The sequence below is a fragment of the Platalea leucorodia genome (genome assembly GCF_965183815.1).
Source record: "Platalea leucorodia genome assembly, chromosome: 4".
Lineage (NCBI taxonomy): Eukaryota > Metazoa > Chordata > Aves > Pelecaniformes > Threskiornithidae > Platalea > Platalea leucorodia.
Window position 1 is genome coordinate 51,841,436 of NC_138826.1, and position 23,658 is coordinate 51,865,093.

The 23,658-nt window shown below is 39.8% G+C and overlaps 1 protein-coding gene across 2 annotated transcripts; it reads left to right on the plus strand.

Annotated features, from left to right (window-relative positions):
* Positions 1-734: 734 nt before the first annotated feature.
* TTLL1 (TTL family tubulin polyglutamylase complex subunit L1) lies at positions 735-20,489 on the plus strand. Of its 2 annotated transcripts, none has more exons than XM_082309591.1 (10): positions 735-802; positions 5,439-5,571; positions 7,368-7,576; positions 9,424-9,604; positions 10,713-10,847; positions 11,014-11,122; positions 14,410-14,553; positions 16,363-16,449; positions 17,609-17,772; positions 19,309-20,489. In XM_082309591.1, exons 2-10 carry the CDS (start codon positions 5,459-5,461, stop codon positions 19,436-19,438), a joined length of 1,272 nt encoding a protein of 423 aa, XP_082165717.1. In that variant the 5' UTR covers positions 735-802; positions 5,439-5,458; the 3' UTR covers positions 19,439-20,489. The 2 variants fall into 2 exon arrangements, with proteins under 2 accessions (XP_082165717.1, XP_082165718.1); XM_082309592.1 differs by lacking the exon at positions 735-802 and adding an exon at positions 3,710-4,030.
* Positions 20,490-23,658: the final 3,169 nt, after the last annotated feature.

Consider the following 23,658-nt stretch of genomic DNA (forward strand, 5'->3'; position numbering starts at 1 on the left):
GATCATTTTGAGGAAAACTCGCACACTTCCTCAGGACAGTATTAGTACAAAAAAAGGTACTCCTACAGCCATACGGCGATGAACCTCTTAGCACCTGAGGTGCTTGAACAGGGACTTGAGCTTTGGCATCTGAGCGACCTGGGTTTTTTCAGGTATTCTGGGAACATCTAGGCATGTTTTGTCATGCTATGACCTCAGTTTACTCATGATCAGAGGTTTTGTCAGGGACTTTTTTTTGACGATGGGGCAGGCCCAGGCCACAGCAGCTTAAGATCAAGACAGCCCCAGGCACTATGGATGGCAGCGAGAGGGTTGGGCAGGTTTCAGCGGCCTCCTGTCAGGCTCGCAGCATTCAGAGGGTGACGGAAAAGGGCGGGCAGCCTGCCAAAGGCCCCAAAGGCAACGCGCCCCTTCCCTTCAGGGCCTGCGCCGCGCCCTGGCGTCGCCAGGCACCCTCCGCACCTCTCCTCCCTCGCAGCGCGGCTACCGAGACTTGGGGCTGTCGCGGCTGCCAGCCCCGCGCAGCGGCAGACACGGCGGGGCTCCGCGCTGCCGAGACAAGATGGCCGCCGGCGCCGCCGGGCTGCGCAACCCCTCGCGCTCGCGGGGCGGGGCCGCGGCGCGTCTCCCTGGCAACCGAGCCCCCCCTCCCGCCGCCGCCGCTCCGGAAGTCCCGCCCCCGGCGCGTCGCGGTTGCTAGGGAGCGGCGCCGGAAGGGGCGGGGGAAGGGGGTGGCGGTGGGAGCGGCCGGCGGGGCCGGCTGGGCGTGAGGGGGAGCCGCCGGCGCCCCTCCCGCCGGCAGGTGAGCGCGGGGGCGCGGGTTGGGTCGTTCCCCCGGGGCTGTCGCGACAGCTGAAGATCCCTGTGGGATCGCGACCCTTCCTGGGAGATGGAGGGGGGAAGTAATCGTCTCGCCCAGGTTCCCCTTGCGGGCCCGCTCTCGGAGGGTGCCTGGGAGGGACGGGGGCAAAGCCGGTCGGGGTCAGCCTCTTGGTGCAGCTGTCGCGACATGGCGTGTCGCGCCGTGGGTGAGGCGTTGGTGGAGGCCGGAGCCCGGCTGCCTCCGCTGCGGTTCCCTGCGTCTGCTTCTGTGGCGGCCGGCGATCCGCTGCCGCCGGCCCCCGGCGTCCCACGCCTCATCCCGAGGGTTTCGGGCCTGGCGCCGGCAGGCCGGCCCGCTGCTCTCCTCTGATGGCACAGCCGCGTCACCGAACTGGATTTTCCAGTCATAAACCTAATAACGAACCACAGTTACGCTTTCAATGCTTAGAAGCAAATAGAGCTTGCTGCATCGGGTGCCGCAGACACCGGCACCGCGTACCGACGCTTGTTTTGCAGCCCGAGAGGATGGTCTGCGATCGGCGTGAGTAGCTTCCCTCGGGGCAGTAAATCCCAGGAAGAATGACGACGGGGTGCTTCTGGGTCTTACCATCACCTCGCGAATTTGTGCCAGGGCAGGAGGCCCTTGCCTTGGATTCGGCTGCTGCCAGGCTTCCTTACGTTTGCATGCTATTGCTGTGACCACTAAAGGCAGTGTTTTGGGGAAGTGTTGGGCCTGCTGTGCCTATATTATATACTTGTCTCCTGAGCAGGAGGTCTGGTGCTCTGAGAAGGACTTACTGTTACCCTGCTATGTGCAGGCTAGGGCTGCGTTATACAGCTCTTCTTTGACGTTTACTGAAACTAAGGGTCTCAGCTGACCAGAAGTTTGAATGCGTGGTTATCTCATGCAACCTCATCAGGTTAGCTAGAATACCTAATGGCAGATTAGAGGATTCCTGTAGAAAATTACATCGTATTAAAATTATATTATTGAAAATAAGAAAGTTTTTGGTACAACTTAATATGAGTTACTTTTTATGACTCCTTGTTTGTGGCTTTCTGTAATCAAATTACACAAAATCAGAACATTTTATTTACAGGCCAGTTAAACATCATCTGAGATGATCAAACTGTCTGCATAAACCAAGGACTAATTTTCAGTCTGCTGTTGTATTGCTATCCTTTCAATCCTCCTGCAGTAGAATGGATATGTAAGGCCTAAAGTTCCCAAAACAGGAAAAGAATGACACTATTGTAATTTTTCTTTTTCTTTGTGGTAGAAGTTATCTTCAATTTTTCGCTTTGGTTTAGTTTTAACTCACCTTCCCGTGGGTGAGTCTTCTGTTGAGTTGTCTCTGGCTTCTGAAGTCAAACAGTGCGGTCTCTGGGAGTAAGACAGCACAACGAGTCATGGAGCAGTCCCACTTGCTACCACAAAATCCACTTGCTGGTTCAGTACATGTAATCTTTCAGGGTTCCTTGCCATAGGATGTGTAGCATGCGTTGAAATCTCTTCATAAAGAATCCTATAGAAAGGATTCTGTGACAGCTGTTGCATCCCAGGGTAGAAATGAGGTTGCAGCATTAGAAGTGTTGGCAAAGTAGCCTTGCTTGTGGCATTGCACCCGATCTCTTAATCTTTGCCAGGTGGCAGCCACGTGCTTCTATAAAGACAGAGTTGCAGGCAGCTACATTTGTCTGATGCAGCATTTCTGGAAGAACAAGCCCTGAGAGTAGTTGTAGCTTACGTATTAAGGATGCTGGAGTGAGACACACTTGGGAAGCAGGGAGCAAGATCAGGGAGTCGGGTGACAGAGAGACAGGTACAGTGTTGGTGTTGGATGTGGGTAAGCCTAATGGGGTAGCTTGGAGATGTGGAGGACACGTTTTAAGGCGTTTAACCTGTTTGGTTAATGCTATCGTAGCATTTAATGCATTTCCCTTTGAAGGGACAACTCTATTCCAAGCTGACTAATCCCCGAACGTTTAAAACCACAACGAGATAGTGTGTGGTACTAGTGAGTCACTGATTGTGAATCATACATACTTCAGTGCAAATAAATGAATCCCTTTGTTTCATTTATTTTTGTTTTGGTAGTATCTGGAAGGCTCAGAAAAAGATCATGACCTTGTAGAACTAGGTGTTGTATCAGCACGCACAAAAAGACCCTGAGACTGCGTGTACTCTTTTCTATCTGTCTTGATAGGATCTATCTAACCTTGATTTCAACTCGTTTTACCGATGTGAATAAAAACAACTGTATCTAAAGCTCTTCAAAATTGAAGTCTAAGAGTAAACATTTCTGCCTTGTGGAGTTTGGCAGTTTAAATAGTCTAGGAAGGAAAAAGTGGGAGCACTATGTAATGGGCTACGACTCCCAGGAAGAGAGAAACCATAGAGGTGTTATCTTGCTAGCAGATGTACATCTGGGTATCTGGCCCTGGAAACTGGTCCTGGAATTTAAGAAAAAGACCCCTTGAATTCCAGTCCAATATTTTAGTTACAGAAATTGTATTAACTATGTTCATTACTTACTTGCATTAAGTACAGTACTACATTAGTAAAGGTGATTTGAAGTTTTAATTGACTTTTCAATGGAAAAGTATGCGTATATGTAGAGGGAGAAGTAGATTGTGTGTAACTCCTCTCTCTCCCACTCACTTGCATGGCGCTTTTTGTTCTTGGGACAGGCGTGTGTGTGCCAAAGAATCTGCTTTTGGCTCAAAGAGATTTTCTTCTGAATCAGCACTTCTCTGCAGTTGATTTCTGTGAAACATAACGATGAAAATTCACTAGGCTGCAATGGTAAAACTAACTTGTGAATTGAACTGCAGAAAGACTAAACAGCAACATTGAAACTGCTTATGAGAGCTGTCTACCCTTGGCTTTATCAGTTATTATAATTTGCTGATGATGTTAGCTTGCTTAATAGTTGTGTATCAATCAGGCCTAGATCCTGGGAGGCTGGGCTTCACCACTTACTCAGAGACAGGGTAAATATGTTGTTCGTTGTGTAAAGTATAGTGTTCTGTCCGCATCAACTGGATTGTAGGCTTTTGGCTCTAGACTATGTATGCACGAGGGACGGCGTGCTTCAATTCACGTTTCTTTGCCCCCATCTCCATTGGTGTTACATTAATGCGCGATATGAGACACCACGTGAAGGGGATCTTGCCGAACAGCCCGTGTAAAGGGGAGCGCAAGCAGGTGAGTGCCTGCTGCTGTCAGAAGGCTTCAGCCTGCCCTTCAGAGAGGTAGCAATTGTGGGTGCTGGGCTTGTCCTCACTCCTCCTTCAGTGCAGTTGTTGTGCATTCCCACCTTGCTAGACTTGGCTGTCTTTCTCAGACAAAAAGGGCAAGGTTGTAACACAATATATCAGAGGACGGGCAAAAGTAACTTGAGCCCCCCAGAAGAAGACAGACATCAGTAAGCTGGAGTGAGTTGAGCGGAGGGTTGCCAAGATGGTCAGGGGGCTGAAGCACTTGTCTGGTGAGGGGAAGCTGGGGCAATGTGTTTCTTCAGCCTGGAGAAGAGGTGGCTCTGGGGTCACCTAATAGCAGCCTGCCTGTGCCTGTGAGAGGTTATCAAGAAGGCGGACCCAGCCTCTTTAGCGTGGGGGGGGGAATGAGAGACAGCAAGCTGAAAGAAGAGAGGTTCAGAATATATTGAAAACAACCCCACCTTTTCCTCATGAGGCCGGTCAAGCAGTGAGACAGGATGGCCAGAGACGCTGTGCGTCTTTGGAGGTTTTCAAAATGTGGCCGGATAAAGCTCTGAGCAAGCTGGTGTGCGCTCATAGCTAGCCCTGCATTGAGCAGGAGGCTGGACAAGAGACCTCCTGCGGGCCTTTCCAGCCGGAATGATTGCGTGATCCTAACAAACAGAAAAGGCTGATCTGGACAAGTGAGAGATCTAATGTAGAAAGTGACACCTAGGTGTCATGAATTGAAATGCAGCTTATACGGGCTGTTTTAACAGCCTTAGGTTTGGGGAAATCCTTCTGTCAAGGGTTTAATCATATCAGGTTATCCTACCCCCCAGCTAGAGCAAAATCATAGCTGCATGAAATACAGAGAAGACAACACAAAGTTGGTAATGTTACTTTGGTTCCTTTCCTTTCAGTATAGCAGATTGTGATTCTTGATAGGGCATGTAAGGGATTTCTCTTGGAATCATTTTCTTTTTGTCTACAGTCACTAAGTGACCCATGTGAACTCTCCAGCTTCAAAAAAGATATATGCATTTAAGTCTTGGTTAGAAATAATAAAATGTCTGTGCTCTACGCTTGGTTCTGTAAACATTACCCAATAAATGTATGACAGTGATTTCTGTCATTAGTGTGTTTAAGAGGAGACATGAGCTGTGTGCCCATCCATAAAAGGTGGATTGGCTGGGGAGCGTGAAAGATCCTTGTAACTAGTGTCCTTGTTTGGAGTTGTCCAGTTGACAAATGTAGGGTTTCAGACTGAACCTAAGATGTTATTTTCCTTGATTTTCCAATTAATTTATTTCTTGTAGCTTACCTAAGTTAAAGTGCTTTCTGGATGTCACTTTTCTTCCCCTTTGACTTTCCTGTTTTCAACTTCACATCTTTAAACTTTTCTTTACTAACAGGTTGATTCTGCTTTAGGATAATGGCAGGAAAAGTAAAGTGGGTAACTGACATAGAAAAATCTGTTCTAATAAACAACTTTGAAAAAAGAGGCTGGATTCAGGTGGCAGAAAATGAAGACTGGAATTTTTATTGGTAAGTACATTAAAAACACCAATTTTTAAATCTGTGAAGTATTTTAATATCTTATGTTAATACCACTGGTAATATGACAAAACACATATTAAAAACAAAAGATGCAGCAGAAATTCGCATTAATTTACTGCGGTGCTCCTGAGAGTGTAACATTGTTTCATTGCTGCTGTAATGTCTTATGCTGTTGCTGGTCTTCTGTTCAGATTTGTATTGGTAGATTCCTGTATCTGTGCAGGCCTGCTAAAGTCATCGGTGTTCCTCAGGGCAGAAGGTCCCATCTGCATGGATCCATTCCCATGCTACTGATCTCGTGTATCTTTGCAGTTTGCCAAAGGTTTTGTCAGGGAGTGGAAAGTCACTGACCTAGCAAGATATTGATCACTTCTGGGAATACCAATTGTAAAAAGCCCAGGGGAAAGGCTGGGCTCCGTGGTTTTTGTTTCGAAATGTGATACCTGATTTTATTTAAATTTCTTGTATGCAGTTAGGAGAATTTTTCCTCTACTGTTAGAGGGGATCTGTGACCTGAGGGGAATCTTTGAATGTACCTTTTCCCAAAATTTTCTGACAACACAACCTAAGCAAAATAATCCAAGAGTACACACCTCCAATATATGATAAAATATTATTTTATCAATCTGACGGAGGCTTGTCCTGTTACCAGAGTGCAGACTGCTGTAATAAGGGCCTTGAGAACTGTATTTTCCTTCACCTTCATGATAATGATTTATATGCAGACTAATTATTCAGCATTTCAATACTGAGGGTGAATGTGGAATTAAACCAAGATAATGGTGAAAGGACGAGAGTAAATAACCTAGCTTCTTATTTGGCATTTGTCTAATAGAAGACTGTGAAATGCTGTCCTAGAATGCAGTAATCTATTAATTGGCAGAAACAATACTCTAAAAGTAAACCAAACAATTTATATTGTCCCTTTCAAATACAACAGAATGGCAGTTTATGCTGCCAAATGTACCCTTTGTTAACCGCTTATTTAAACGGGTAGGAATCTAGTAATCTGCTCATGCTTTTGGAATGCAGTTGGGGGGGAGTGGGGGAACAGGGCACTCATGGAAACTGTTGTGTGACTGGTTGTTTTGTTTTTTCTTCCTGAAATGACAACATAACAGATTGATGTCATTCAGGAAATATTCTTAAATTTCCAACATGAGACATCTAATACAGAAAATTCTTCGTATCTATGGCCCTGCTCTTATCTTCTGTGAAAAATGAAGTAGATAACTGATTTGATGACTTTGTCCCTGCAGCCCTCTGATCTGGTGTTTATGGGTGTTTTTAGCAAGATCTCTGAATCGCTGTTTTCAATTCATATGCTTGAAGTCCTTTACTGTCTGGATAACAAGGTAGTCAGTAGGAAGTTGGTTTTGTGGCTTTTTTTAAGAGGAAAGCTGAGTTTCCAGAGAGTGAAGTAATAGATTTAGAAAGATGCTTCCGTAGCGTTTGGGTGAATATCAGTCATTTTTAGGTCCTGCTAGCGGTTGACCTGACTATCAACAGAGTCCAGTAGGGCCAAGTTGTCATCTTCCTTTCCTCACTGTCTGCCCCAATTTCAGTAGTAGCAGAGGGATCGATAAAATCTCTGGCAGGATTTCATTGGTTTTGCTAATGGAGGTTCAGGATACGTTGGATTGTCACTGCAGCAAAATATTACACTATAAAGAGAAATGAGAGAGAAAAGATGAAGTGAATGTAACGAACAAAAAAAATTCAACTTTGTCCTCCTGAGTTGTGTTTCTTGGGAGAAATCATTTGGTATCTGTCTTTGCTTTCAGGATGAGCGTGCAAACAATCAGAAATGTTTTCAGTGTGGAAACTGGTTACCGCCTCTCTGATGACCAAATTGTCAATCATTTCCCAAACCATTATGAACTGACCAGAAAAGATTTGATGGTAAAGAATATCAAGCGATATAGGAAAGAACTAGAGAAAGAAGGAAGTCCTCTTGCTGAAAAGGATGAAAATGGGAAATATATTTATTTGGGTATGTGGTTCTCATTATCAGCATTAATCTTTTTTCCTCTGTGGTCAATAACCTGGAATTGAGGTAGCTTTTCTGTGCATAAAGCACTGAACCTCTGAAGTGTTAGAACATTAAAGTGACTATCTTGAAATGCTCTGTCCTGGTCAATTAAATAAAGTGCACTTCATCCTAAATTGTTTGCTGCATTCTGCAAACCTAACAGCCTTCTTTCTCTGTCTTCTCTTCCCTTCCCCTCCCCTCAAATCTGCCATTAGAGCATAAGGAAACACAAAAATTGGGAAAGTGGTAAAAAACAGTAGTAGTGAACATTTCACGTGAAATACTACATTTTCAAAGCTTTTCACAAACCTTGCTTTGAAGGATAATGACTAATATTTTACAATTTGAGAGGAATAGAGGGGATGCCACTCATTCAGGTTCTTTGTTGAAATTAGAGACAAAGCAGGAATAAAAGATTGAACATTTCTGTTTCCCTGTCATATTACCACAGCACTAAGACCCAGTGCCTCCACTGTGTACTTGCTGGTATTCAGCAGTATTCAAGGAGGAGAACAAAGGAGTTTGTATGCATGGAAGTTTTGTATTTAGACTTAGGTTTGTAAGTAGTAAGGTCCTTAAAGAAGACTGAATGTAACAGTGCAACATTAGCTGAAGCAACATTGGATGAAGTGATAATGAAATTATTATTTTTAAATGTAAGGTGCAGAAATAGATTTGTAACTAGGCTTTTTGTGTTTGGGGGGGGAGTCTAGGAGAGGGGTTGGTTGGGGTTTTGTTGGGTTTTTTGTTGTTTTGGTTTGTTTTTTTTTTTTTTAAATTATTTTGAAAAGGGAAAATTGTGGGATTAAGGTACTTTGCAATAAGATTAGTGGTGAAACCAAAGGGCTCTGGAACTTCATATGAGACAGGGTGGGAGTTTCCTTAATTCAAAAGTGAAAAAACATTATCTGAAAATCTTATACTGGAGCAAAAACTAAAGTAAGCTTTTGCAGAAAGGCTCTAGACAGAACTGAATGAAGAAACTCTTCGGAGGAGAAATTTGGGGAAAGTTGGAGAACAAGTAATGACTGCTAGAAAATAAAATTTTAAAAAAACCAACACAAAAAAGCCCACAAAAAAACCGCAAACCAAACCAGCAATAGATCAGGAATGAGGAGAGTAAAGTTGTTTCATAGGTCAGAAAGCATTGGAGTGAAACAGAGATGGGGATATGTTGAGTTGATTTAGATCTTGTGAAAGTGAAATGAAAGCACTGTTCATCCGTGTAAGAAGGAAGCAGTTTTGTATGGATGGAAGTGAAGATAATCTGGTAGCAAAAAGCGAGAAATGCTTTTCTTTAGATTTCAGTAAGCATGGTAATACTGATTGTGGGAGCAAATAAGAATGACTAATGGGAGTTACATGGAAATAAAAATTACCACATCCAAAGGGGAAGCAACATCAACATTCACATTTTTGCGTGCACAGAGGATGATAAGGTGGTTATCAGAATGGTAAAAGCTGACATAGGAAATTGAGGAAGTTTTATAAAGTGAAGTTGGAATGGTATATAATACTCTAATTTCACAGCATATAAACAGAAGAAGAAAATTGATTCATGTGAATTAAAATCTATTAATCTGAAGTTAGCAGCATGCAATATTTTGCAATTGTTTGTATAAGTAAATACTACAAACTAGAATTTAAATGAGATAAAAAGCGACATGAGTCTTAATGAAGGTGGATCATGCCAGACTGGAAAACTGAAGACAGATTTTTTTTTTTTTTTTTTTTAGTCGATATGTGTCAATAGCCTTATCAGCTATAGTGTCCTTAATTGTGCACCTTTTTTTTTTTCCTTAACTCAGATTTTGTTCCTGTTACTTTTATGCTTCCTGCCGATTATAATCTCTTTGTTGAAGAATTCAGAAAAAATCCCTCCAGCACTTGGATTATGAAACCCTGTGGCAAAGCTCAAGGAAAAGGAATATTTCTAATCAATAAACTCTCCCAAATTAAAAAATGGTCTCGAGATAGCAAAACATCATCGTAAGTTCTTAAAACCCAAACCCTTTATTGTACTTTCTGTAATCAAGTGAACCACATCAACATGCTAATTGTCTGATACATGGGAAAAGTATTCCATTATTATTGCTTTGTCATTATATAGTTAGTTCTGCATTTAATCTCAGTTGTTATCTGACTTCCTCCTTCAGACAGATTTTAATACGATTTGTTTTGGTATGAGGAGGTACAAAGAACTGTTCAATTAACTATTCTTTATAAAAATGCTTTCAGTGTTGTTGGGGAAAAAAATTGCACAAAAATAAATTGTTCTGCTTCATAGTATTAAATAACAGGAAGCAAGAGAAAAATCTTTCCCTAAGCAATTTCAATAATTATTTAATATATATTAATTCACTTTTAAAATTAGTACAAAGAAAGAATGCTTTTATATGAAATAAATACATTTTCTGTTTGGAGCACAAAATAATACACCTCGTTTTGGTGATCTCCTTGCAAATGGATGAAACAGGTTAGCAGTCTGTGTTTTTCTCTGACTAGTAAAAGTTTTGACCACACAACTAATGTTAATTTTTTTCCTGTTATAAAGTGACTGGCTGAATTATCACTTGAGTCTTTTTTTTTTTCTTTTTTTTTTTTTCTTTCTATTTGACTTGGAATCTGAAGAATGTCCCAATCTGAAAGTTATCTTAGCTTTTCACAGTGGTTTGCAATTGCACACCAAGCATAAATACAAATATTCTAGGAGTATAAGACCTTGACTGATGAAGGTAATGTAATACGTACTCTTTGCTTGTCTGAACCATGCCAAGCTCTAATGCTTTCCAAGGAGATGATTGGCTTGTAGAGCTGCATTCCAAATGGCTCAGTCAGCTACCCTGTTAGCTTAAAAACTGAGTTTAAATGGTTAATTGATCTTGGACATCTGTTTAGTATTTTTAACTTTTTTTGGTATATCATGCCTGATGCCAAGCATGTATTATTAACCACTACAACTTTATACATTGTCTTGGCAAAAGATGCAACATTTCAGTCAATCCAAAATTTACAGACGGCTTCTAAAGAAGAAAAAGCCTCGTCAGATTTTATCTTTGCAATTGTCACGTTCTGAAACATGATTTGTGTTTTTCAGGTTTGTATCTCAGTCTTCCAAAGAAGCCTATGTGATTTCTCTCTATATCAACAATCCATTACTTATTGGTGGAAAGAAATTTGATCTTCGTCTGTATGTTTTAGTATCTACATACCGTCCACTGAGATGTTACATGTAAGATTGTATATATTTGTATTTTGTTCTGAGAGAACATTTAACGTAGTCAAAATAATGTTGTGCTTGTTGCACAAAAGTTTAACATGTACATGGTATCCTAGGATGCTCTTTTCCTTATTTCTTATTGGGGTTTAACACATTTTAATGGCTTTTTGCATTTAAGGTATAAACTTGGATTTTGCCGGTTTTGCACAGTAAAATATACACCAAGTACAAGTGAATTGGATAACATGTTTGTACATCTTACAAATGTTGCCATTCAGAAACATGGGGTAAGTGTACTGAGTTCTTAGGTGTTTTTTTGTAGCAAGACTGATTTTCTTAAATTGTCCCAAAAACGTGGAATAAAAAGGTTTTATTTGTCATATTCTTCATCGTCTTGCAATTAAAATACTTCAACTTGAACTTACAAATAAATAAATTTCAGAAGACTGCAGATCAAAAGTGTGCAAGATAAGGAGTTGCAGCTCTGTAATAGACTCTGTGATATCTTCAGTATTGACTTGCAGTAGCTGAAAGCAGGGGTTTTTTTTCCAAGTCTCCTGTCATTTAAATGCTAATATGCTCGCTTAGCAATTGATTCTGTGAGCAGTGGAATTAATGAAGCCTGGTTCCTGTGGATTTGTATTTTATAATAGCACTTTAATATCGCCTTCCTGATCTCCCTTTCCCTCTCTTTCTCCCAAGCAGTTAGTTCAGCTTTCCTATATCCAGCACTTACTCATCACAGTACTTTCCAGCTTCTTCCTATGTTTCCCCCCTGCCCCCACCTTCCTTCTCTGGGTGAGAAAGGGAATGTGCAGTTGCGAGGTTGGAGATAAATGTTTGCTGCCTGGCCAGCTGGTGGCTTCCTCTTGAATGGACAAAGATGGAGTCCTGCCTGCAGAACAGTTCTGTCCTGTAATTTGCCATTGATATTCATAAAACATGTGGAAACCTAATAGCTTTGACAGCACTTCCCTATGTCAAAATAGGCTGAAATTCGCCAGCGGGAGGAAAGGCTAGTGGGTCAGGGGTGACACGAACAGATGGGCATACAGCATCACTGCCCAAGCCTTGTTTCTTCAGGGAATCCACTTGATGATGATGACTGTCCCTTTTGCGTTTTTAGCGGATGTCTGTGATTTATAAACCATGCCTCTGTTACAGTAATTAAAACTCTTGTTGTCGCACTTCCTAATTTCAGAGGTTTTATTTTAAGAGTATGGAAAAATGAACGTGTATATACATACATGTACGCATACACTCATGCATATATATTCATATGTGTATACACATACACTCACAAGATATATATAATGTATCTTAAATTGCAACCTTGCTAAATGTGCCTCATCTATTACTGTACTGTAAGATGAGCAGCATAGCAGAACTGTTTTTATCTGGACATTCCTGTAACAACAATGTGAATTATAAATGTCACTTACAGTAGTAGTTATAAACTAAGCTAAGTGTCAAAATATGGCATTTTTCAGTACTACAAACATTTTCTGGCTCAGGTGCTGATTTGTGAAGTGCTTCAGACACATTCTGGTTTGACAGGGCACACTGAGAATTAGTTGTGGTGAAAGCAGATCGCATACAACTTAGAGCATAACTCATGGTGCTGTTGCCAGTAGCAGTGAAGAGGTGAGGCATGTGATATGTTGCCTACCCCGTTATTGTGCGCCATTTTGTCTTCTCTACCAGTTAAAGAATGGCCTTCAAGATTTCTCCCAAATAGAAGTAGAAGTGAAAGTAGCGGTGAGGTCACTTTGAGAGAAGAAAGGACAACAGAAATGGGTATAAAAGTAGCAGCTTAAAAATGTGGAGTCGTTACTAGAGTATTGGAAAAACTTTTTAGACATTCTGAACCACTAGTATCTGTTGAGTTTTGCAGAAAGAAGTGAGAGAAGTTTAATGTAAAGCCACTGTATCCATCCTATCTGTCCTTCTGTTTTAAACGTGTCTGTAACTTTGGAGGCACTTAGGCTGTACGGTTTCAGAAGAAGAACCTAATATGAACTGTCAAGTAATTTATCAAAATTATGAGGTCTGGAAAAACTCTTTCAGTTCTAGCTGTTAATCTCTACTCTAATCCCTACGTGAACCGTAGAGTTCCAGTGTGTTCGTACCCTACGAGGTCACGGGAAAACATCCCTAATTTGAGAAGTGTACAATTCAATATTGGGGAGAGGGAAAGGGTAAAATGAAGGAAGGAGGGTAAGTCAGTATACCCATCGTAATGTTTGTGCTGAAAAATACAGCTCTAAGTCATTATTCACTGCATGTGTAACAAAAACAGACAAAACAACAGTAATTCTTCTACTTAATTATTTTCAGTTAGTGATCTTCTATGTAGCGCAATATTCTACTTTGTTTTAATATTTCTAATTAAACAGCTGTGATTGTGTAACGCTCTACCCAGTTGCAATCTATCTTGATTTGAGTACTTGTTCTGAGATGCAAAGAGGGTTGAAACTTTGATCTCTGTTCCCTTGCTGGAATCTGGTCTCAAGACATTTTTTCCATGCAGCAAGTCCTGAGAACCATGTTTCAGATCTTTATTTGTACAGTCTAGTTTTCCAAATTTACTAAGGGGGGAGCTGTAGAAAAAGCCTAAAAATAGATAGAGGCTTCTCTGACCTTGTCTTAGAGGAGGACAGATTTCATTCCTCTGAGAACTTTTTTCTGCTCTATGCATCCTGTGTTTTATAATTTAGCAGGCATACAATTGTTAATTCTTAGATATGCTCTGAGGAGAACCTTTATAAAGGGACAAAGCATTTGTCCTGAGAGTTATTTGAGGGCTGAATGTGTGTCTTTCCATCAGTAAGAATACCCTCAGTTTGCGCTTGTCTTTCTGTTTAAAGAGAATATACTGCAGAGCCTTGATAGCCTCTGAAAAGACAAATACAAGGTAACCTTTTTTCCCCTGTTCTGTTGCAGTAGCACTTAGTGTTTTTTCTGTATCAAAATACTGAATTACTTGAAAAATTGACCTTTAAAAATAATTCAGGTGTCATTTCACTGTCTTCTTGAATGTAACTGTTCTCAGCAGCACCATTAAGAAGATACCGTGTTTGCCTTTTGGGAACCAGACAAGTCGCATTTTAAACGAATAAACACAGACAAGCACTTTCAAGTGCTGCATTTTAAAAGAGCTAACTTCAGTGAAATTTAGCTATTGCTCACTCAATTATTTCTCCCTTATCCCCAGAGGAGGAAAAAGTTCAATTCTTTCCTTTCACATTTTGAAACTTTCCAAATCATAAATTATGTTTTACTATAAAACTGTCAAAGTACCAGTTGTTTTTTTCTTTTAAGAAAGATTTGTTACTTGATTTGCAATGTGTGATATAAACATATACAGCTATAATAAAAACAGTTGTTTATATAGAGGGCAGTTCAAAGTAAAGCTGAAGTCTTCATAAAGCTGTAAAAGTGCAAAAAACAATTTGCTGAGTTTGTTTTTAGAGCAATACTTGTATGTAAGTCTAAGTGGGCTTTTTGTGTGAATGAAACAGAACTGCCGAACAACTTCAAAATCTTAGACTGAATTAACTCCTTAACTCTTCAGGATGATTACAATCATATCCATGGAGGCAAGTGGACAGTGAGTAACTTGCGCCTATATCTGGAGAGCACCCGTGGAAAGGAAGTCACAAACAAATTATTTGATGAAATTCACTGGATAATTGTGCAGTCACTGAAGGCTGTTGCGGTGAGTACTGTTCCTGGAATGCTGCCAGCGATAGCATTACGGCTGCAGGCTTCTCATAACCGTGAAAGTGCGTTTGCCACTAAAACCCCTAAAATTTATTTCCTGCTATTTGAGTGATGGTGTTGATGCTGATTTCTGCAATTCTGTTATCTCTTGATTTCTCTGAGCAGAGTGAACTTGAAGCTCGGGTGGGCGGGTGAGCTATCTGTGCATATTGAAGAAGTGAATGAATCCCTTTCCTTGAGGGCTCTGTGAACTATTTAATATGACTTGATACTGCCCTTGTGAATAGTATTAAGCTCTGCCAAGGCGCGTGACGTCATTTCAGCAATAACAAATGTGTCAAAGAAAAAATAGCTCTGGAGGACAATTTATCAAAGAAAATGTAAGGCTATTAGTTCAGCAGAGTTACATAACTTACTTTCACCTCTTTTATACACGAGTCACATAGTTATCATGAACTCTTATTTAAAAAAAAAAAAGTAAAGTAGCAACCAGTCCTCTGCTTGAGTGACTTTCTAGTGTTTGGGTAATATCCCGTGATTACATTAGAGAGCAAGTACCACTCTGTGGGTCAGCTGGGGTAACTGAAGGGCTCACTGGTGCCAAGGGCTGTCCTGTTCCCAAGTGCATGGTGCTGTCATCTCTTTTGGGCTGGTCCTGGCACCATCGTGAGCTGAATCAGCTCACTCGCCATTTCTATCACAATTACTATCTTGCCTTTTTGATGGGTTAGTGTTCTGCCAGTGTAATAAGCTGACTCACCTCACTGAAGGACCAGATGAACGCCAGAATCAGCACGAGAAAGAGGGACAAGGTCGTGAAGCCAGGATCAACGGGAGGTGGGGAAGCGTGGCTCAACTCAGCCTCTGCTGTGCAGTCATATTTGAAACCAGATGTGAGAAGAAAAGGGATTTAATCCAAATGTTAGCAGAACCTTAAAAGAGAAGAGCAAAAGTCTTGAGAATTACTGAGCGTGAAATGTTTTGGTCCTCCGTCTTTCTGACAATGGCAAATGCAATGAGAGATGCTTGTTCCTCCTTCCCCCTTTCACTCCCTGAAGAGCTGAAAAGCTTTCATTATTCGTCTGCGGGAAAACATCTCACTAACCTGTTACAAAGGTTTCTTTAAAAGATCTGATGAGATTTGCGTAGAAGAAAAATCTTACCGTGCATACTGCAAATGTTTAGCAGATGCTGGAAAACTACTGATTCTCTAGAGGATGTGCATCTAAGCACAGCTTGGTCCTTGGTCTCTCTTGGCTTTTGGGATCACAGCTGACTTGAGCTAATTATAATTTTAAAATGTATCTGGTAATTGTTTGACCTCAAATTTCTGCATAGTTACAGCAGCATAATAAAAGAACTGTCTTTGAATAAGTCTCCTTTTTCTGAAGTTTAAAGAATTCATGATTATGTGAAGCTGTGTTATGTAAATTTTAAAACTTCCTGATTTCTCCTGATACATGCAGGCTTTAAATATTGTAATTACTTTTGCAAAATATGAAAACACTTTTGTTTTCACACTGGAAGCATAATAGAAAATTAACGTAACTTGGCATTAATGCAATCATGAATATTGAAATATTTACTTACAGCTTGGAAAGAAGAGGCAATCCTGAACTTACTAGTTAGCAAGCTTAAGTTACAACACTGAAAACTGTTCAGTTGAAGATTCATAATGTAATCAGTAGAAGATTCACAATGTAACCGCATGTGATTTCTAGCAAACAAAGTGTGTAATCAGGTTACTTACTGAATTGTTGATTTTAATATGTATTCTTGTCTTTTTTTTTTTTTTTTTTTTTAGCCTGTAATGAATAATGATAAACACTGCTTTGAGTGTTATGGATATGACATTATCATTGATGACAAGCTTAAACCGTGGCTAATTGAGGTAAAGTTACATAAAATGAAGGAAGAAAGACTTCCTTCTCATTTCACAGAAAAAACCAAAGTAGATTTCCATGTAATCTTTCTTCTTTTGAAACAATATCTTTTGTTCCTCAGGTAAGTGGATTAAGAAAAATGTTGGAAAGTAAAATAGGCCATGTGATGACCAAGGTAGCACGTGCTTTTGTTTCCTATTTGTTTGGTGTTTCTATGTGTTTGTGGCTTTGTTTTGTCTTTTAAATCCAGTGCATCCATACAACTGGACTTCAGAGGCAGTCTGAATGTTAGCAGCCCTATTAGATACTTTATCAGTAGCTGGAAAATTGGCATTTGCTCAATGGAGAATAACATCAAACTTAAGTTTTAAATGCTGTCATGGCCTTAATGTTGCAGGTTGAGAGGAAAGAAAAGGGGCACACAAAGGATAATCAGGATATTTGGAAGGCGCTTTTTTTCACATAAATTTCTCTTTAGTGTATTAACTTTGGATCTGTATGTTCAACATAAAATTTATCCAGCCCTCCTCCTTCGCAATCTAATTGAAAGATCAAAGGTAAATGGACTTTATTAAAAAAAAAAAAAAAATCTGTTTATTGTTCTGATACCACTTCTCCATAATAAATGTGGAACACAAGAGATATGTTAAATGAACCCCAGTTTTAATTAAAACAAGATGGAATGTAGTGCTTTGAATAGAGAGCACGTATTTGTTTCTCCAGCTCAGAATTTAACAGGAGAGAACTCAGAATAAGAACATAAATATAAGCTGTTTACCTAGAAGAAACCCACAGATTCCTGTATATAACAGCTGTTGGAGTGAACCAAGCAAATTGTAAGCACTGAAATATATGGGCTTTGGATCCATGTAAGCTTAGAAAATTAAATAAAAATCTATGTCTTGTCTGATTAGCCCTGGTGAATCTAGTGTCAACAAAAATCTTCAGGCTGACACTGCAGACGCTTAGTGGTGTGGTGCTTTTGTTTTTAAGTAAAAAGAAAAATGCCCAGTGGGGGATTCCTTCCAGTGTCTGAGGAACTGAAAGATGCGCTTTGAGACGTTGAGTCTTAATTTCCCAAATATTACATATTGTCATCACACATGCTGTTTGGAGAACTATATACCACTCAAAAAATTGACGCTGACCTTTTTTTTTCTTTTGTAGGTTAATGCTTCCCCTTCTCTTACTTCTAGTACTGCTAATGATCGCATCTTGAAGTATAATCTTATTAATGACACACTTAACATTGCTGTGCCTAATGGCGAAATTCCAGACTGTAAATGGAATAAATCTCCACCAAAAGAGGTTCTTGGCAATTATGAAGTCTTGTAAGTTTTATCAATGCTCTATATAAATGCAAATGTTTTTCAATCACCTCACTTTTTTAATGTGTAATGTAGACCACAGAGACAAGGTGAATTTCATTCTGATGTGAAAAAATGGGCACAAAGTACCAGTTCATTTTTTTTGGAGCTGCAATAACAACATTGGAGGTGGGAGTGCATTAAAGCAGAGTTGCCTCGCCTCATCTCCAGAGGGAAAGTTACTTGTCTGATAAGCCCCTGCCTGCACCTTCTGAGCTTCCAGTGGCTAGATTTGAGGGACAGAGGCAAAGAGAGTGTTTATCTTCTACATGTGTAGAACTTTAATTGTATTGAGTGTAATATATAGATGGTAGTTAAATAGATAAAATAGATAAATTTTTCTCTCGGTTCATAGAAACGATGCCTCTTGACTCCTGTAATTCATGGATGTAATAATAATGAGTCATCAGATATTTTTTAAATTTCCCAATCTCTATTACAAAGAGAGAAATGAAGGAGATGGAGATCTTTATATTGGAGTGTCTGAAGGATTTATCTAGGATTGATTGGTCTTATGCACAGGAACAGTGATTTAAATACCATATTGATGATACAGTTTCTCGTATTTTTTGAGAAAATGTTCAGATACATTCTCTAGCACTAGTGATACAGTTGTTCAGTATGTCAGGAATGCGGTTATATATATAGTTGATCCACTAGTTCACACTGATCTTAAATATTCTTTCTATATACCAGTAAAGACAGTTAAATATAAGCGTTGCCTGAATTATGATTCACGTTTTAATGAATGTTATGTACATGGTAGCTGCGAATACCTATACTATAGTGTAACTAAGTATGTATTATGACTGTTATACAAAATATTGTAGTATTTTTGACAATTATAATTATGCATCGGTAGCCAATTTCTGCTTGACATTTGCGTAGCAGCTGAGAGGTAAGTATATACTGAGGTTATCTGAGGCCATAATGGGCTTAGATATTTAAAGAACTACTTGTCACTGTGGTTAAGTGTTACAAAATCCATGTCATCAAATGCACTGAATTTAAGCACACTGTTTTTGGTTCACCTCGTTCTTTCCCTACTCGCTCTCTGATGCAACAGTGGAGTTTTTTAACACTGCAGCTAACAATCCTCTGTTTGAAGCAATATCTTAAGACTTCATTAAACTGCCAGCAGTCTGATGTTCCTGCTTAACCACAGACCTACGTAGTGAGGAGAAATACAGACGTACATGGGAAATTTCACAAGCACAAAGTTTCACAAACTCAAGAGTTTAAGCACAGCTGCCAGATTATTTGTTGCTTTCAAAAACTAGCTGAAGATATTTTGGTTGATCTGTATTGTAACATCATGTGGTAGTATATTTCCTTGAATAATAGCTGCATATCAAACTACGCATGTGTAAACCGATGTGTAGAACAGCATGTATTAAATTTCAGTGCTAGATATTAAGCAAAATACAATATAGAGGACCCACTCTTGTTTGTGTGGTGAATAGCAGAACAAGGCATTGAAACAGGTTATCTTATTTTCAGATATGATGAAGAGATGGCTCAAAGTGATGGGCCTGATCGTGACTTGAGAAGTCGTTCTGGGCAATCCACTGGAGTAAAAGGAAATCGTGCAAGAGATTCAGGAAAGCCTGTACTAACCACCTGGAAGTGATAACAGAAAAAACAGCTGCACTCTTGGTAGGAAGACATCATGAACAAAAATGCAGTTTTTTAACAGATTCCTCTATTTTGCTATACTGCAAATATTAAATATTAAAAGAGGACAATACAGCCTTTGAAAAGAAGTGAAACAAACACTCTAAAACCAGGAACTGTACTAGACATACGCTGACTTGATGATTATTACAACAACATATATATAGTATGTATGTATATATAATTATTTTATATATATATATATATGCTTTATATAAACTAATGATGTTCTCTCAGTAATGATTAAGAACTTACTTTATAAAGATGACAACTCAAAATATGCATTCTGAGAGAAACCCCTTGCTGTTCTGGATATAATTTATTTCCTATAGTAGCCTGTCCCTAGCTCCCTGTAATATAATGAGGTGTGGATTCTGTAAAAGGCTGGTAGTGGTGAGTGTTAATATTGTCAGAATGATGGTTCAGATTCTTGCTAGTAAAAGAAGAGCAACTAGTAAAAATAGCAATACATGGACTTGAGGCTATTGCCAGTTAATGCAGTTAATGATTTATAACTAGTATTAAGAAATTGAAAAGCAGCTTTTTATATGCTGAGGGTTTTTTTATTATTTCCTTTAAGTGTTTTGAGCTGCTAACTCTTTAAAGGTAGAAAGTTTCATGGACTGAGGGAGTGTTTCAAATGGTATACTGATGCATCATTTCACTAGCCATTCATTTTTATTTCAAGATAATGCACGTCTGTGGAAAAACAGACAGAACAACTACATACTGTGATAAATCTTATTGCCTGAAGCCGATGATAAATCCTTATTTGCACCAGAATCTCTTCGTGTATTTATGCATGTATATAAGTACAATATCTGTATATTTTTGTATATTTTGTGTGCACTGTAACAAAATATTGTTGCACGTGGTAAGCTATTTCTGGTAGCTCTGATAACAAAAGTTGTGATGATTAGCTACCAAAATGTATAGAGCAAAAGTTAAAAATAGGTGTTTCAGTCTTCTAACAGCATAGCATATAAATAAACTAGTTGGGTCTGTGATTGGCTGTTGCTTCCACTTGCATTTCCACCGGTTATTGGGCAGTTATTTATAAATGTCAACGTGCAGTTCTGGTTGTCTTTATTCTCCTTCCCCCTCCTCCCTTTTTTTTTTGATGGTGGAGTATTGGGGAGAGAAAGACGAAGGAGGCTGAGAGGTTGCAAATGTCGATGTAACCATAATACGCTCTAATCTGGATGCCACTCGTGCAGTGGTGCTCAGTCTGCCTGCCACAGCAGGCTACGTGCTTTGCCCTCCGACGCGGCAGGCCACAAAAGTGCATGCCGAGTAAACTTAACCTCTCCCAGAAGTTTTGAGTTTCTTGAACACCTAAACCAGACCACCTGCACCACAGAAAATGTCAGTCCATTTCCTGCTTTTGAAGGTCCCCCTAGAAGAGGGCAGCTGCTCGCAAACTGCGATCTTTGGGACAGTTGGTGCTGATGACTCTCAGTCTGAACGCAATCCGGCAAGAGCAGTTTGGGCTGGGGAGATGGAGGGCAGATGTGGGCTGCGCTGACCAATATCCTTACACGTGATCTGGGATTCATCCTTGCAATAAAGAATGAAATATGTAGACTGAATGAGTCACTCCAAGTGTAATCCTCATCTTGATTAATCTTGTATATTCCATTAAAATAAAGACCAAAATCCAACTGGTTCTCTGGTCATCAGACTTGAATCTTCTCACTGGCTGCTACAAAAGCATGTTCAAATTGGCTCTTGAAAGAAGGCTAAGAAAAGATCATTACTGCAGGATAGTAAAGCTCATCTACATTCCAGGTCTCAGTTTTTTGGGGTTGAGGTTTTGTGTTTGGGTTGGGGTTTTGGGGGTTTTTTTGAGTTCCTAAGTGTGAGTCTTGCTTGTATATTTGAACCTTGACAGGTAAGCTACTCTTAAACAGATGCATGGTCAGATATTAAGTGTTGTTTTAATGATGTGATAGTTAGTGGGCAGATGTTTCTGGCTTTACCCCCAACTGCCTGTTGGGGGTAAAGTAGGAAGTAGTGACAGCCTTAGGAACTATCAGACTGTAGTAAATAGTATTTTGTAGTATGGTTATATTTCTTACAGACAGACAACAAGGATACTCTGACAGAAGGAAGATGGAGCTTTCTCTCACTTTCGTTTCCACTGCTTGCAATTAATTGCTTTAGTAGCTTGGACCAAGGATGTTGTTGTAGTCTTGTTCTATCATAATAGTAGCACTGGCAAGGATGGCTACAATAGAATGATTACTCCTTCCCTTTATCTTCTTTCCTGTTCATGCAGCCTACACTGGTGGGACTTTATAGGGAAGAGGTATATTGAGAAATGCAGATTCTGGTAAAAAAGTCAGCTTCACACTGTTACTTTTTGAGTGTGTAGAAGTCATGCTAAATGAGCTACAGTGACTTTCAGTCTCCCTTTTGGAAAGGCTTAATGTGAAAGCAAAACCAGGTCTGGGTTCTTTGGATTTATTGCTGTAGAATGCTTTGGAGACTTAATCCAGGGGATACTTTTTAGCTGTAATTTCACAATGAACCAAAACCGATGGTAGCGTCTAAATAATCTTGTTCTTCCAAACTTGTTTGTAGGTGGTACTCTGTGTTGGCAATGGTGTCTTTACAGCTGGGCAGCAAGTTGAATCAGGGCCTCCAGAGCACAGGTATTGACAAGATAGAATAGGAATGGAACTGCCTGTAATATTACTAATATTTAATATTCTTATTTAATTGTTTGGGGGTTTTCTAATGGCTTGGAAAGGGTCAACTCATTTGAGCTTGCACTCTTATTACTCAGTATAATAATGCATCTCTTCCAGTCCTGACTTCTGAAAAATTGTCATCATGTTAAATCAGTGGAAGTCTTACTATTGCTTTCAAAGAATAAGGATTTCTGTCCCAGTGTGTAGCAGATATATTTCATTCACATATAGCATTTGCAGAGCAGTATTTTATATGGAAAATATTTTTTGTAGCAGAGCTATCAATTTAGAACAAGCAAGTCCTTCTCTCTGGCCACTGTAGTATTGGGAAAGCATTATTTCAAATGCTTCACTTGAGAATGAAATCTCTGTAAAATATAGGTAAATTATCGTTATTACCTCAAAATCAAAACATTGAAATATTACTAACTGGGGGGTGGGGGAGGGGGAAGCTCCAACAGGAATCTTTGACTATGTAGTACTTAATCTCAGAACTAGAATTTAGATTTCAAATGTCGATGTTGGATTTTACAGTTATGTCTCCAACCAGTGTATTGCTAGTAATTTATCCTGCTGACCGAAACATGAATTCAGTAATGAAATGTTCTTCTTTAAAGAGCAAGAAGTCAAAGAGACTGCAGATACAGTGACCCTCTCTTCCTGATCTCATTCCACTTTCTTTTTAAAAACAATAGACTAGTGATTAGATACATCAGACTGCTTTCTCCTCATTTCCTTTTCCAACAGGCTTTTTGCAGAGGTTGAAGTTTGAAGGCCTGACTATATTTTCAGTTCGAATACATGGAAAGCCTATGTATGCAAAGGGAGTTTTAAGGAACAAAACTGAAATAACATGAAATTCTAGATGACTAAGACTGGCTTTCTGATTATCAGTAACAAATCCCGCCAAAACTATAAACAAGCAGGAAGTCTTCCTTTTCTATGAAGAACTTGAGGCCTCATGTACATGAGTGAAATGTTCTTGAGAAACTCAAAATTAGGAACTTCCATTGCTACATAATATTTTTTCCACGTAAGACCTGTTGAAAAATACTATGGTTCTCTGAAGGAATTTGAATAAGGGAAGGGTCATGTTCTGTGGTAGCTGGAATGAGAGTTTGCTCTCTGCATGAAGCAGCTTATCTGCAGACTCAGAAACAGGAGGATGACAAGGAAACAACAGCAGTGGTAGCTAGTAGTTCTGGGGGAGGAGGAAGGTAGTATGTGGATATCACCCTGTGAGATGCTTGTTTGTACGTGGCCTTGAAAGGTAAAGGTGAAAATCTGGTAAGGAAGAAGAGAAACTGGAAATGATAACTTTAATTGCCTACTCAGGGATAAATCTTAAACTTTTCACTCCTGTGTCCTTAACTAAACCTATTGCTGTAGTAGGACGGAACTAATGGTACAAAGTGGTGTACAAACTGTTAACAGCCTGGGGCATGCTCTGCTATCAGCTGGAACTGAGGTGATGAGGGAGATG

Bases quoted from the DNA above. Each gene is read 5' to 3' on its own strand.
- TTLL1 (XM_082309591.1), top strand. From the start codon at position 5,459: ATGGCAGGAAAAGTAAAGTGGGTAACTGACATAGAAAAATCTGTTCTA. The intron at 9,605-10,712 runs GTAAGTTCTTAA...TGTGTTTTTCAG, and splicing joins CGAGATAGCAAAACATCATC to GTTTGTATCTCAGTCTTCCA. The intron at 17,773-19,308 runs GTAAGTTTTATC...TCTTATTTTCAG, and splicing joins CTTGGCAATTATGAAGTCTT to ATATGATGAAGAGATGGCTC.